This window comes from Podarcis pityusensis, assembly GCF_964106645.2.
Source record: "Podarcis pityusensis genome assembly, chromosome: 12".
Lineage (NCBI taxonomy): Eukaryota > Metazoa > Chordata > Lepidosauria > Squamata > Lacertidae > Podarcis > Podarcis pityusensis.
In genome coordinates this window covers 13,198,116-13,213,288 of record NC_138037.1, presented here as the reverse complement: position 1 = coordinate 13,213,288, position 15,173 = coordinate 13,198,116, and the positions used below count along the sequence as shown (strand labels likewise).

Sequence of the window (15,173 nt, the reverse complement as noted above, 5' to 3'; positions counted from 1 at the left end):
ATAAGTTAGCGAATACAAAATCCAGTGCAATGGCCTGATCTCTTGGCTGCAGGAAGGGCACACTGCCTCCTTTGTTTCACACGTGTCATAATTCCTCGAGAAGGAACAGTCTATATCAGTGGTTCCCTATTAGGGACTCGGGGACTCCTGGGGTCCGCAGCCTCATCCCTTGCCTGCCCCCAACTAATTTTTTTTGGTCATTTTTGCAGGGTAATATCACAAATTTTATGGTCTTATTTTAGTATACCTAAAATCCTTTGCTTATTAAAGGCTACCCCACATTTTGTTCAGAAAATTGCTTTGCAGAGGTAACTTCCATACAGTTATCAATTTTTTTCAAAAGTAGGGGGTCCCTGGCTTGGCTTTCTAAAAAATAGGGGATCCTCAGCAATTAGCTAATTGGGAACCACTGGTCTATATCTTTGGATATTTACAAAATATTAGAAGTAACCAAAACGAATGATCATACAATATATTGCTGTTGTGTTATTTACGCCTCAGTGCTATTCAGTATTCCAGAACAAGACTTTCAACCGTTCTAGGACTTGCCCCCCATCCTGGTATGTTGAACAGAGCCAGAGAATTGGGTTGCCAACTTTTCAGTCGGGCCTTGCTGCTCCGCCTTTATCAACGGGTTGGCTGAAGGAGCATCTTATGAGAACAACGTTTACCTGTTGCCAGGTCGTTCCTACAAGTCGCGTCACCACGGTGTGAGAGCGGGGTACACACCATACATTGAAAGCACATTTCCCACCCCCAAAGAATACTGGGAACTGTAGTTTATCCCTGACAGAGCTACAATCCCCAGCACCCAAACAAGTTCCCAAGATTCTACAGTTCCCAAGATTATTGGGTCTGCTTTAATTGTAAGGTGCGTTTTCAGCCAACCTTGAAGACACAGAACTAGTTAATGGAAGCCCTTCAAGAAGACATGGGTGGGGACCTGCGGCCGCCGTGATTCAGTGGCAGAAGGTCCCAGGTTTAATTTTGCCATCTCCAGGTGTGTGAGAGATGAGAAAGGCCTCTGCTTGAAGAGATGGAGAGCCCTTGAACCGTCCAACATTCAGCGTTCGACACTTCTAGGTCAGAGGGACAAATTGTTAGCGGACATAACATTGAACATCTTCCTGGGATGGGAAACCTTTGCTGTGACCTTCCAGAAGTTCTTGGACTCAACTCCCATCATCCTTGGTCATCGGCTGTACTGGCCGGGGCTGATGGGAGGTGGAGTCCACCAGGTTCCCTGTCTTAAAATCATCTGGTGAAACACAAAGCTCACAGGAGCGCAGTATAGGCCCATGAACTTGGTCTCTTGAATTCATGGGGATATCTGCCATATAGGGCAGGGGCCACCCTCAAAGTCGTGTTTTTGGGGAGCCTTCCTCAATGCGCGGGAAACCTGGTGAGAAGGCACGTGAGCCCCAAGTTCCCTGCCCTGTATTCATAAACGAGTAAGTAATCATCAAGCAAATCTACAAGGAAGACTATTTGCTAAGCGGTGTAGGAACGGAACACGATGCCTAGTTGGACGTGGCCGAGAGATTATCACGCTGCTGTCCGTGAAATAGTCTCATCTTCAGCCGCCGTCCAACTAACGTCCACAAAACAAGGCCCAACTTGGTTGCAGGCTGGCTTATTTGTGGTGATATCCTCCAATGCTTTTGAGGGTCAGGAGTTCTTCTTCACACGCTTCGCTCTCCTTGGGACGAGATCTCCTATTTCCCGAGAAGCCCCCGAAGGCACCAAAAGGTGAAACCCATTTTCAGAAACCTCTTTGACCCCCGGAGGCTGCCGTCTTTCCTGCAGCAAAACCAGGCATGGTCTGGGCGCCTTCCCGGTACAAAGTCAGCCGAACTTGGTCTCCTTCACAGAGAGCTTCTGAAGAAAGAGAGGGACGAGAAAAGGGGTGCAGAGAGAGGCAAAGGACTCGATGTTTGCTCTCTCTCTGCCAGCCTTGTATCGACGTTACGTGACCTTCCGTTCACATTCCCGCCGGCGGCTCTGTCTTTCTCTAACCTGCTGCAGCCGCCTTGGCAGTTTCTGATTTCTCCCCCAAAGCAAATGAACCCCAAATTCTTCCCCTCGCTTTCTTAACGCCGCCTATATGCGTCTATATATCTATATGCATTTGGCCGTGTTTGTGTAAGATAAGTGGGTTTAATAACACCATCGACTAAACATGCGTTGGCGGCGGACCTGACTTCTTTGACCTCGCCGTGTTTATTCTTTCCAGCTCGTTAAAAAGCTGTTGGCACCGTCGAGGCGGGGAATATTTAATTTCAGGTGTCCAGGAATCGGAGGAGAAGCTGGAAGGCAAGAACTTATCCACATTAAATACATTTAACAGGCAGGAGAGGAGAAATGAAAGGAGCGCATTTTCACGATAGGCAAGGACGACAGAATTTGCAGTTGGTGGAGGGGAGAAAAACAAGAATCTTTGTTGAATAGGAAACGAAGAGAGAACATCATTGACGCTAATTTTAATAGGATTTTAAAAGACTCCTTTTCATTCCCTTCAAAACCAGGATCGTGCATCGTTTCGCGTAAAGGCTATGATGCCTAAGCAAATTCAGAGGGTTTTTTCCTGTATGTTTGGTTAACAACGGACTGAATTATCAATTCAGGACTCTGGCATCCTTTTTATTTTAAAGATGAAAAGGATTAGAAAATAATAATACCGAGACTCTAGTCACATGCATGTGGGAGAAGCCCCACTGAACTGATAGGAGCTTACTTCCAAGTAAGCAACCATGGGATCAAACTGGTCCTCAGTTGTGACAACCTGAAAAGCAGAACAACGAGCGCGAATAAAACTTTTCTAAAAGACTGACACAGTCGGAGTTTATTACTTTCATCTCATTTTTATTTTTGCACCTGCAACTCTGTTACGAAGGATGCGATTTTTAAACATTGATCCATAGGTAAGTAAATATAGCACCTTAGCGAAGAGTTGATGCTCTTTTGATATCATCCTTGGAGGAAAATGCATCCGCGTTCCATTCCCGGGGAGTAGAGCGCTGAAGTCCCTCAACGTTCCATAAATGGCAGCATTCACCATTTCAAACACTGGACGTGCGCTCCATATCCAGGTCAAGATGCGAGGAGGGTGGGAAAACAAGACAAAAGAACAACTGGGGTTTATGTATTTGTTGTCCCTTCTTAATTCACAAAGGTCTTCTTCGGGTGCTACTGTTAAGCATCCCTGAAAGGTCGGCTGTTGACCGCTGTAAAAGAAAGGTTTTAAAAAGAGGGCGAGGAAAATCATTTACGCCGCCCCAAAATAATCAGGCTTCAGATGTGATACACCTCGTCCTATCCTAATTATGCTACCTACAGAAGAAAAGTAAAATACAGGAATAACCGGGAGTTCCCTTCTGTGCAAATTATGTATCTCTTTCTGTAATAATATCCACACGGGCTCCCAGAAAAGCAAAGGGGACATTTGTGAACTCAGCACCCGGGACAGACAGCCTCTAAATAGAGCAGAACCTCCCCGCGCTACTATTAATTATTTCAGATTCTCTCTCTCTCTCTCTTTCTCACACACACAGAGCCTCAGCCCTCGCCTAGCTGCGTGAGTTGCCCAAATAACTTTCAGTAGCTGAGAAAAGCAAAGAGAAGTTTCCTTTCCCCCTCTAATTAAGGTTAGAGCATGTCGCTCTCGCAGCCAGACGGAGCATCCTAACTTAGGAAAGAAACTTAGAGACGCGATTCCTTCGCTGTTGTTGAAGGCAGGGAAAAAAATATCCTTTCCCTTCTATGGGAAACCCGTCTGATGAAGCGTTTTGCGTAAACCGTCAGCGCTCTCTCTCCTTCCCCCTCCAGCCCCCCTGGCCAAAAAGAGCAGGAAGCTCCCCCCAGGTGGGCGGGACCTAGCATCCCAGCATTCTTGACAGCTGTGTGCCGAGGCCAATCGGCTGCTCAGGATCGCCTCTCCGGCCACCAATGGTGCCCTGCCTCTCCGGAGAGCCTATGGGAGCCTCTCCCGAGCCTTCAAGTGAGCCCAGCCAGCAGGTCCGGAGCGCTTTCGCCAGAGCGGTGAGAGAAGGAGCGCTTTCCCCTGGAGGGGTGGGGGAGACATTCGCTGCATCCGTGCAATCTCCGCGGAAGGGGCGCAAGTTGCGCGGATGGTGGGGCTGCTGCGGGCTGGGGCTGATCCGCCGCTCCTCCTCCTCCTCCGGAGCTGCTGCTTGCAAGGCGACCCCATGAGCCTCTCCGAAGCCGTCTAAGCCCGCGCGGCCGGGATGGAGAAATCCAAGAATTTCCGCATCGACGCGCTGCTGGCCATGGATCCTCCCAAGGCGGCGGCCTCGACGGCTCAGACGTCGCCTCTGGCGCTGGTCACCTCGCTGTCGGGCCACGCCAGCTCGCGATCCAGCAGCTCCAGCGCCAGCTCCAGCTCCAGCTGCAGCCCGCCGTCCTCGGCGGAGCCTCCGCCCTCGTCCGTCGAGGGCCTGCGCACCGACAGCCCCTCGCCGCCTCGGCTCCTGGGCGCGCACTGCGGGCTGGTGCCCAAGCCGGGCTTCCTGGGCGGCGGGGGAAGCGCGGCAGGGAGTCCCCACCCGCACGCCCACCCCCACCCGCACCCCCACGCGCACCCCCACGCCGCCCTGGGGCTGCACCCGCAAGGCGGCGCCGGCCTCCACCCGCAAGCCGCCCTCTACGGCCACCCCATGTACGGCTACCCGGCGGCGGCGGCCGCGCTGGCCTCGCAGCACCCGGCGCTCTCCTACTCCTACTCGCAGGTGCAGCCGTCGCACCCGGCCGCCGACCCCATCAAGCTGAGCGCCGGCACTTTCCAGCTGGACCAGTGGCTGCGGGCCTCCACCGCAGGCATGATCCTGCCCAAGATGCCCGACTTTAACTGTGAGTAGCACCGAGAGAGAGATCGGACAAAAGATCCATAATAATAATAATGTGTGTGAGCTTGCGTGCGCACCACTAGATGCGTGCTGCTCTTGCCGTGTGTGCGTTTTATATTTAATTTTAATTTTATTATTTATACCCCACCCATCTGGTTGGGTTTCCCAGAGAGAGGGGTGCAAGATGCATACCTAAGCAGCACGGATACGATTGTGTGAACGCTCACACACCTATGATATAGACTCTGCCCTTCTGGAATATGTAATTTAAGGACAAGGGAGCCGCGATCTTTCCTTTGTTATCCGTTTTTCTCGCTGCCAGGCAGTAGCTGGGGCCTAAATGCGGCCGATGGCGCCTGCCTTGATTCTGTTCCTCGCCCTTCCTCCTTTGCGATAGAAAGACGCTCCCTGGCTGATCGAGGATGGTGTATTTGGATGGGGTTTTGGGGATGAGCGAGGGAGACCCCCGCTAAAAGGAAAGTCGCCCTTGGAAAAGCCGAGGTAGCCTTGGGGAGGAGCGGCTCCTCTCAACAAGGAAGGAAAAGGCCATTTCCCAGCAGGGAGGTCTTTAAACCTGCAAAACGCGTGCTTTGGGGGTTCGTTCTTTTGGGAATCAAACACGGACGAACACGAGAAGCAGTGGGAAGGGTTGGGTGGCGCGTAAAAGGCCAAATATTGTGCACAGGGCAGCGGCCGACTCACTGGCGCCTAAACCGCGAATCCATCGGATTAGCCAGTCCGGTGGTTGTCCTTCGCCCTACCTAGGAACTGAGTTAGGGTTTCATGGGGACAATTTCAGAGCTTCGTTTTTTAAAAAAAGGCGATGGGGATGATCCAGTCCCCATTAAGTCTCATTTATTTCAACGGAAGGGTTAACCTTGTGCTTTGTTTGGACTGACTTCTCTTGAGAATGTCGGGATCTTAAAATACTTTCCCCCCCTGGGTGTGCGCCCGACATCCCTGCTATAATATCCCTAATATGTGTTCTTAATTGTATGGGGAGCACTGGAATATCGAAGCCAAACCATTAGCTGTTCTTGCACACAAGGGCTGTGTCTCCAAAAGACTGACCTCTTAATATTCTCTACCAAGATTTGTATTATTTGGGGTAAAATTGTAGCTAGGCCTCGGTGAGGCTATTTCTTGTATTTCCCCCTCCCTGTGCAATAATCATTCAGTAAATCCATATTATTATTATTTCATATTAATAACTCGAGACAAGCGACCTCGCAGATATAATGGCGTGTTGGTTACTTGATGTTCACTTTGCTATAAAAGCAGTGCAGCTCAGAGCTAGGCTTACTTTTCTTGATAAATCGTTAAAGGGGGGGGGGAAGTTACTTGTTTCTTATCCCCCCCGTCCCTTTTTGAAGGAGAAGAAAAGAAGAGGCCCTTCCGACAGGAAAACGTAATAATTAGGGAAGCTGTCAAAATTCCTGCTCCCGCAAATAAAACGCACGTGTGAACAAACAGCCCGAAGAAAGACCATAACGGGAGGCTTGGGGAAATCGCGCCGGGGTGCGAAAAACCGCCTCGGAGGTGCTGTTTGCACGTGGCAGGAGGCTCTGGGAATTTAAGGGAGAGAGAAAAAACGCGTACTACTATTCTGATATTTTAAGAGTTTTCCTGCAAATAAAACTAATTGTTCTGTTGAAAGGAATCTTCTTAAAGTACCCAAAGCGGTGGTGGGGCTGATAAACAGCGGGTTCAGTACTGCAACAAAATAAATAAAAATTAAGCATTGATATTGAAATCGACGAGGGTTAAAGGTGGCCTGTATCTACCTATGTTCAATTCCGGTTAGAAAAACAGGGCTTTGAAGTTTTGAAGGCGATCACAAAAGCCCTGGTTGTTAGATAACAGACTTAGGCAACGCGGATTTGCTTTCTAGCAAAAAACCGGGTTGCAGCTATATCAGCTTTTAGATCTCTATATTTGGCGCGACAAGAAAGCGGAACGTTCTCAGGATTTATTTCTGTTACATTTTTCTTTTACACGTTTTTTTCTAAAATTATTTAGCTTGCCACGTTTTTCCTAAAATTACCACGTTTTTCCTAAAATTATTTAGTTTATTTAGCATAATAAGCCTACCGCATTTTTAACAACAAACAAGTCGCAGAAGACTGATGAAACCTCTCAAGTCTGAGCGCTTGTTGCGTCAAAGCCCACCATGGATAGCAGGATTTTAATTCCATGGTTGTATTTACAGGGCAATATTAACAAGAGGAGAGTTACATTGATATCCCCGATATCAGTTGGTGGAAACTGACGAGCCTAATCCGGGCGGAACAGAACACACCCAAATGCAGACCGTTTGTTTGGCTGCCAGACAGTGCCCTAGAAAACAGGACTTTTAATTCGTACTGCGTCGAGGAAAACATCTCTCGTTTTCCACGCCGCTTACAGAAGACCCCCGTTTATTTCCAAAAGTCTTTTGGAATTGGTAGCGGGGTATGTTTTGGTTCTATATTAAGTCTAGTCAGAGAAGGGGGGAAAATGTCGTTTCGGAGTCTGCTCCCTGTGGCCTTTTCTTCTCAGATCGATTCCCCAAGAGTCCTCCTTTTAATTAAAAAGTCCGGTTCGAGGGTCAGTCTGAGAATAAAGGGGGCACCATTGCTTAAAAGGGGGCGTTGGTTGAAACCCGCCAACGGTTTGCCCCTTACCCTTCTCCCTCAGGGCGGTGGGGGGCGAGCTCTCCTGAGCCCTCGGATCGCGCCCCTTTCACTTTCTCCCAATTATTATCTCTTGGGAAATCAGAGAATGGGCTCGTGACCCCGCCCCGAGACCGCCCAATCGTCCGGCTTCTCCGGCTGGGATAGTGCGAAGCGCTTCCTTCGGTCCAGGGCGCCCCGTCGGAGCGCCGCGCTTCCATCTCCCGGAGCTCTGCGGGCTTTGCCGCGGCCAGGACCTCTTCCGGGGCGAGCAAGGCCCGGCTAGGGGACGGGGCTGGCTGGCTGGCTAGAGGGAAGGCTCGCTTTTCCCGCGGCTCTTGGCTTGGCGGAGAGGTGGGCTCCCTCGGTGAGAAAGGAGATGTCTAGAGACCAACCAGGGCGCGGGGTCAGCGAAAGCCATCTGGGGAAGCGAGACCTCTCCCTGGACGGATCACCCTTCCAGGTGAAGACCAGGATTTGGAGGAGGAGGAGAAACTGAGAAGGAAGTCCCGTTTGCAAACTTCTCCTGGTTGGGGTTTCCTAGGACTTGCCAAGCCAAGGGCCGTCGGAAGGGCGGCGAGTTTGTCCGCTGCCTGCCTTGGCGTTCGCCCTAGCGCTTTTGCGACGGTCCAGTCCTTGCCTCACGATCTGTAAGGCGAGCAAGAGAAGCGGATCGGGCCAATTCACGGAGGAGAAGGCTAGCAACGTCGCGAAGGCCACTGTTTTCTTCCACGAGACTTTCAAGGCGCATTCAGAGAATTCTGGGCACTTGCAGTTGGCTAAAGAATGCTGGGAATTGTAACTCTACGAAGGATGAACTACAGTGCCCAGAATCCTTTGAAGGAAAGAATGCGCTTTAAAGGTTTCGCGTCTCCGCATATGTGTCTCTGCATATGAGTTGGTCGGGATCCGGAGGAGGAGGAGGAGGAGGGGGCTGTTGCATTCATGTCCTGTTTTGGGGCTTCTCGCGGGCATCGGGACTAGATGGGCGCTTGCCCCGATCCAGCGGGCTTCTCTTACGCACATCTCTCCCTTTGACTTTCTTCTTCCGTGTCCATGAATCACCGTTTGACATCAGAGCATGACTTCAGACCGAGGCTACAGGCTCAGAGGAAGCCATAGCAGGATGGCTCCCCTTTCTGGCTCCATCCTTCCGCGACCAATATTGTGCTTCTGCCGGAATATTTTTTAAGGACTCCTTTAAAAAACAGTTCTTAAAAATAGAATTAAATTATTGTGCCCAAACCTATACAGCTAAATCACTTCCCCTCTTTCCTAGATGTGAGATAGCATCATGGATCTGAAAGATGTTATGATGAGGAGCAGTTGGGTGTGAGATAATCCGCTCTGATCCGCACAAATGTCTCAGCCTCCGCTGCTCCTAGCCGGGTCCGCGCTCTCCATACTTTCCTGCGCAGGGCAACGCGTTCATGCATTGATTGCGGCTGCAATCTTATACCCACTACTGAACTCGAAGGGACTTGCGTTTGAGTAAAGATGCATACGATTGTGCTGTGGAAAGGGGCATTGTGTGTGTGTGTGTGTGTGTGTGTGTGTGTACACTGATACAGGAGGCGCATTCAAAAATGCTAAGAGAGATAGGTTCTGGAAAGACTAATCATAAATGCAGTAAATGCTATATAGATACAATAAATGTAAAATAAAAATGCATCGCTAACCCGCGGAACTACAAGCTGCAGTGATGGCAACTAGGGCAGATGACTTTTTAAAAAAGAGAGAGGAGATTTTAGACGGATTAGTGGATATTAGGACAGCCATAAGAGCAAAATGATTCTTTGTCAGGTAGTCATGTGATTTAAATATATGGTGCGTCCTCAGCCCCCATTGACCGAGGCAGCATATCTCCGGATAGTAGGAAGCTGAGGGGAGGCTAGCGGAGCAAAGCGCTCCGTGGGACCCGAGACCCAGAGGAGGTGGGGGCTGTTCATTTTCCTGTTCCTAAAGCAACATAAGACGCGGTCGAGTCCAGGCGACCATGTCTCCGCCCCGCGGAGCTTACAGTCCAAAATTCGACTCGGGCGAAAACAAAAAAAGAGAAGGCAGGAGGAGGGGGTCTTGAACAGCACGGAAATAACCCCAGAGAGAGGGTTTCTATAGGGTTAGTTATTCTGAGAATTTTCCATAACAATTCCCAGCTTGATTTACATAAACAGAAGATGCAGGAAGTCTGTCCTCTCGCCCCCGATCTTGTTTCTGTGTGTCTTTCTAGACCGCCTTTCCTCCCCCCCTTAATCGCCATCTCCATTTCACGCCCAGCTGTACTGGATCAGTTTCTCCGGGAGGGTCCTGAGCTCCGCCGCGGTTCCCAGGACGGAGGAAGCCCCTGCGCAAAGGAGCGCGGCTGGAGGGATGTAGTGGGTGGCGCGCTCCTCGCCCTCTCTCACGCCTTCTCCTTTCCTCTCTCCCTCCTCAGCCCAAGCACAGTCCAACCTGCTGGGCAAGTGCCGGCGGCCCCGCACGGCCTTCACCAGCCAGCAGCTGCTGGAACTGGAGCATCAGTTCAAGTTGAACAAGTACCTGTCCCGGCCGAAGCGCTTCGAGGTGGCCACGTCTCTCATGCTCACCGAGACGCAGGTGAGTGTCTTGCTGGGGAAGGGAGGAGGAGGAAGAGAGAAGGGAGCTGGATTCAGCAAAGGAGGGGGATCACCTGCAGAGGAAGGGGCTTTCCCCTTGCTGGGCTCGCTGCGCATCTTCCGCAGGCAGGAGGAACCTGCGTAAATAAGCGCAGCCAATCACTGTAGACATTACTGAACCAGATGGACCAATAGTCTGACTCGGTGTAGCGTACTATGTTTCTCTATGTCTTCCCTCCTTTTTAAAATCTAAGGTGGGTTTAATTTAAAGGATTCTTTTAGAACAACACGCAGGCGATATAGGAGCCCTCTGGACATTATGGGGGGGGGAAGGCATAGGGTGTCAGCATCGCCCTAGAGCCAGTGCACCAACTGGACTCTTGCACCTCAACCCCGACTGGGCTAGGCGAGCTGGGTAGCACCGCCAGAGACCTCCTTCTCACAGGAAACGGTCACAGTGCTGTGGACTCACAGCTCAGAGCTGAGAGCACCGGATTCACTGTCTCAATAATACAGTCGTTGCGCAGCAGAGTTTTGCAGAGTCTTGCAGAGTATAAACCACTCGGAGAGCAGCTCTGTAGAATATCTTCCTTTTATTCTATAACTACAACTATGATACAAAACTATATACAGAGCTGAATATTCTAAGCATAAATCAATGCTACACTGAGAGTCTGCAGCTGCTCTAACAGCAATCTTATCTCTAGGATCTCCAACACTCTCACTCTCTCCGATACACTGACTGACTGACTGACTCTCTCTCACACACACAGATATGTTGCTGGGCAGAATAAGTAGATAGGCAGGACACGCCTCCTCCTCTCTGGAGAGTCAGCAGAGACCATCAGGAGATGATCAGGAGATTCTTGTGTATGGGAGGGGTGAAATCTCCTCATAGGGATCATAATTGCAGATCATAAATGGGAATCAGTTTGGCACCACCCATCCCTATGAACAATTTCTGCCTGTCTGCAGGAGGCTTCTCTCAAAATTATGTTTTGCTGGCACTGGGCTCCATCATGTCTAGCCAAAATAAAAAACAGCATCTCCCTGCTGTGCTGGAAAGGCTGTGGAGAGATAAGCTCATGCTTTCATGCATTTGTGGAGTTGTACGTTGCGTTGGTATACTCCTTTTGCAAAACAGGTTTTCACATTATTTCCACAATTACACAGCAACGCCTCTCACCCAAGTTGGCTCTTGCCTTGCTATCATTAGACTCAAATTTAAACAATAATCTTAGATGCTGAGATTTAGTCTCTCTCTCCCCCCCCCCCCCCCAGTTACTAGCAGCCCAATTAACAATAGCCCAATATTGGAAACAACCTATAGAAATCCCCAATGAAATCTGGTTAAATAGTATTTGGAATGTGGCTCAATTGGAATGTCTTACTTGCCACAAAAGACTTAATTAGAAGCACTTCAAGGACAGACCCTTTTGGTGAGATTTGGTTTCCTTTCTTTTCCTTTATAAACGAGACTGAAGATACTGTTATTCCACCCTCAACACAAGAATCTCTGTTGGGGAGGCTACTTGAATTGATAATACATAAATAAACAAAAAACACATTGCTTGTGTACTATGTACTGCATATGAAGCTTAATAATGTATCACTGGACAAGTTACTGTAGTTATATGTTATTTATTTGAATGAAAAACAATAAAAATTATGGGGGGGGGAATGGGAGTCTGTGCCCCCCTAGCAGTTGTTGGACTTCAACTCCCCCAGCCACGACCAGGGCTGGATTTAGGTTTGATGAGGCCCTAAGCTACTGAAGGTAATGGGGCCCTTTATATGTCCAGCTGTCCTTTGTCAACAACAAATTGTTGGTATCTAAATAATAGGTATCTAAAGCCATTTGCACATAACAAAATATGTATTTTATCAAAGTAATTGTTGAACTGAGATACAATTAAGAAGCAGTATATTAATAGTGCAATACAATTAAGAAGAAGTATGTTTTTGGGGCCCCCCCAAGAGAGTGGGGCCCTAAGCTACAGCTTGTTTAGCTTATACATAAATCTGGCACCGGCCATGACCAACATAACCTGTAATTGGAGATTACAGGAATCAGAGTCCAGCAACATGGGGGGGGGGGGAGGTCCACGTATCTCATAGGTTTCTCATTCCCACTCTCATAAATTGATGAAGGTGGCCTATATGGAGTTACTCCATTTTCTCCCTGTGCGTGGAGGTGGTGACTACCCCAACGTCACCCAGTGAACTTCCTGGATTAGCAAGGACTTAGACCCAGATCTCTTTCTTCTAGATACACTTGTGACTATCCACAACACATCATGCTAGAGATCTTTGCCTTTTGATTTTTCTTATTGCCAGCTGTTGTTAAAACACACAACAGCCACTGATTGGTTGTTCCATTTGCAGCGTGTGAGGTGGTGCTCTTCCTACCCCATCTTTGGGAGTCTGGGACGCTGCGAACCAGAAATGCCCTGGCTCAGATCTAAGTTCTATCATAAATTTTCCAGGTGGCCTTTGTGAAGCCACACTCTGCTTTAGCCCAGGGGTGATAAAAATGGCTCTACTTCCAGGGCTGGTGTAAGGATTGCTGACATAATGTTTGTGAATGACTTGGGACACTTGAGAGGTGTCTAAATCCCACTACTGCCACTAATCTCTTGATTAGTAAAGTGCCCAAACTCATGCTATCTTCGTAAATGCAGATGCCATGTGGAAGCCCTCCCTTGATAGATGTATTAAAAAAATTACAAACCATCTTTCCAGTTTTTTCATTCTTCAAACAGTCAAAGCTGGCAGAGAGAAATCCAGAATCAGAGGCAGAAGCTGTAGCAGGAGAGGAGGGAGGTCAAGAGGCAGAGATGAGTCAGGCTGGTGAAGAGTCATGGGTATCTCTGCCTCCTGCTGCACAAACTTCCTCTCCCCATTTGTCTCCCAGAACCAGAATGGGGCTGAAACGGGCAGAGCAGTGACAGGCTGTATGCAGGCATAGTCTCTGATTGCTTGGGAATAGCCCTGGAGAGGAGAGGACTTAGATGGCTGTAGGGTACCAGGGACTTTCAGTCTCAGCAGCTGATTTTCATGCAATAAGGCCACTGGGAATTAGCTTCTGTGCTTGTCAGGCCTGACCTTCAACCAAGTCTGTGGAGATTGTGTTTTTGCTAATAAAGAGTCGACTCCAACTTTGAATGGTGTGATTTACTGCTGGCGCATTCTGTGACAGACCTTGTTCTTCATGCTATAGGTCTGATCCCATGTATGTCACCTGATCCCATTGTGTGCTATTTCCACTCTCCTCTCTCCAGGTAAAGATCTGGTTCCAGAACCGGCGTATGAAGTGGAAACGGAGCAAGAAGGCCAAGGAGCAGGCGGCTCAGGAGGCGGAGAAGCAGAAAGGAGGAAGTGTTGGGGAGGACAAAGTGGGGGATGAGGGGCTGCCTGCGGGGGCCCCAGAGAAAAACAATGGAGGGCGCCGCTTGCAGGAACTCAGGGATAGTGACCGGGAGGAAGAGGACGATGAGGAAGAGGATGACGAAGAAGAGGAGGAGGAGGAAGATCGGCCCGGACACTGCTGCTCCTATGGGTCTCCCGACTGCTCTGACGGGGATGAGGATGGGAGGCAGCCCCATGGACGGCATGGGGGAGCCCACCCACAATTGCCCCCCACCTCAGCTCCCTGAACACTTGGATCCCAGAGTCAAGAGGCACCTTCCTTGCACTGGTTCAGGAGAAAATCCTTTCCCAACCCCACGTGTGTTTGTTGCTCTGTGTGTAAGCTGGTGCCCTGCAGGTGTTTTGGGACTGCAATTCCCATCAGCCCCAGCCAGCATGGCCATATGAGACCATGGTGATGCTGGCTGGGGCTGATGGGAGTTGTAGTCCAACACATCTGGAGGGTGGCAGGTTGGTGAAGGCTGGTCTAAAGTAAAATGCTCTCATTGTCCTCCATGCAACTGACTTTACTGGCCCCAATGGCGCTCCATGTGCAACTAAGCCTGCTCTTCCCAGTTTACACAGTCATGTTCCTCAGTGTCCTGCCTCCTCCCCCCATGGGCTCAGGCTTAGTGTCAGGGTTCGAGTCAGACGTGGGTCAGCATGTCTGTGCAGTTAACAATTTGAGGAAATGGCATACAACTCAGCAACACTGCCCAGTAGGTCTTGCCCCTATGGAACAGTAGGCAGAACTGAAGGTTCTCTGCCTTCTGCTCTTTCTCCTCTCCCAGATGTTTCACAAACAGTCTCAAGCTGCGTCTACACACCTGTGGCCTCTTTCCTGCTCTCCTCATTTTTCTGTGCATTCTTGGGGACCAATGGGGAGGGGAGGTTGGCGCAACAGGAGAGGGAGACTCCCTGGAGTCTTCAATAGTCTCTTGACTGACTCTCCTGCTTCAGCCTCGGAGTCTGAACTGCTCCTTGTCACAGGCTCTTCCTGATAACTTTACCCTGTTGCCCCTTCAGCATCCAGCCCCTCTTCCCAGTTGTCCCTCTGACCTCTCGTCAGTGTTCCATCACGGATCCCTGGGCTCTGAGCCTTCCGCCTCTGGGGTTTCCTTTGAGGGATCCTTGGCTGGTGCCTTCCACTACGCCTCTTCACCCAGCCAGTCCTTGACACTTAGCACATGAAGAAGAAGAAGAGTTTGGATTTGATATCCTGCTTTATCACTACCCAAAGGAGTCTCAAAGTGGCTAGCATTCTCCTTTCCCTTCCTCCCCCACAACAAACACTCTGTGAGGTGAGTGAGGCTGAGAGACTGCAGAGAAGTGTGACTGGCCCAAGGTCACCCAGCAGCTGCATGTGGAGGAGTGGAGACATGAACCCGGTTCACCAGATTATGAGTCTACCGCTCTTAACCACTACACCACAGGCTCTCATGAGAGTTCTCTTAATCCGATTGTTATTGTTTAAATTGATTTTTAATAAATGTATGGGCTGCTCTTTGACAGCTCCCCCACTATCTTGCAAACAGTATTTAAAGTCACAACAACATTACAATATATTATAAATAAAACCTCCCTTCCGCGACCACTCTAAAACAAATAATTCCAACAGCCAGCAAGAAAACATATTTTTAAAAAGAATCAAAGGCCCA

At 49.6% G+C, this 15,173-nt stretch overlaps 1 protein-coding gene across 1 annotated transcript; it reads left to right on the top strand.

The window, feature by feature from the left end:
* Nucleotides 1-4,173: 4,173 nt before the first annotated feature.
* On the top strand, nt 4,174-14,578 carry MNX1 (motor neuron and pancreas homeobox 1). Its single transcript, XM_080974223.1, has 3 exons — nt 4,174-4,866; nt 9,948-10,108; nt 13,389-14,578. Exons 1-3 carry the CDS (start codon nt 4,245-4,247, stop codon nt 13,761-13,763), a joined length of 1,158 nt encoding a protein of 385 aa, XP_080830349.1. The 5' UTR covers nt 4,174-4,244; the 3' UTR covers nt 13,764-14,578.
* The last annotated feature ends 595 nt before the right edge of the window (nt 14,579-15,173 follow it).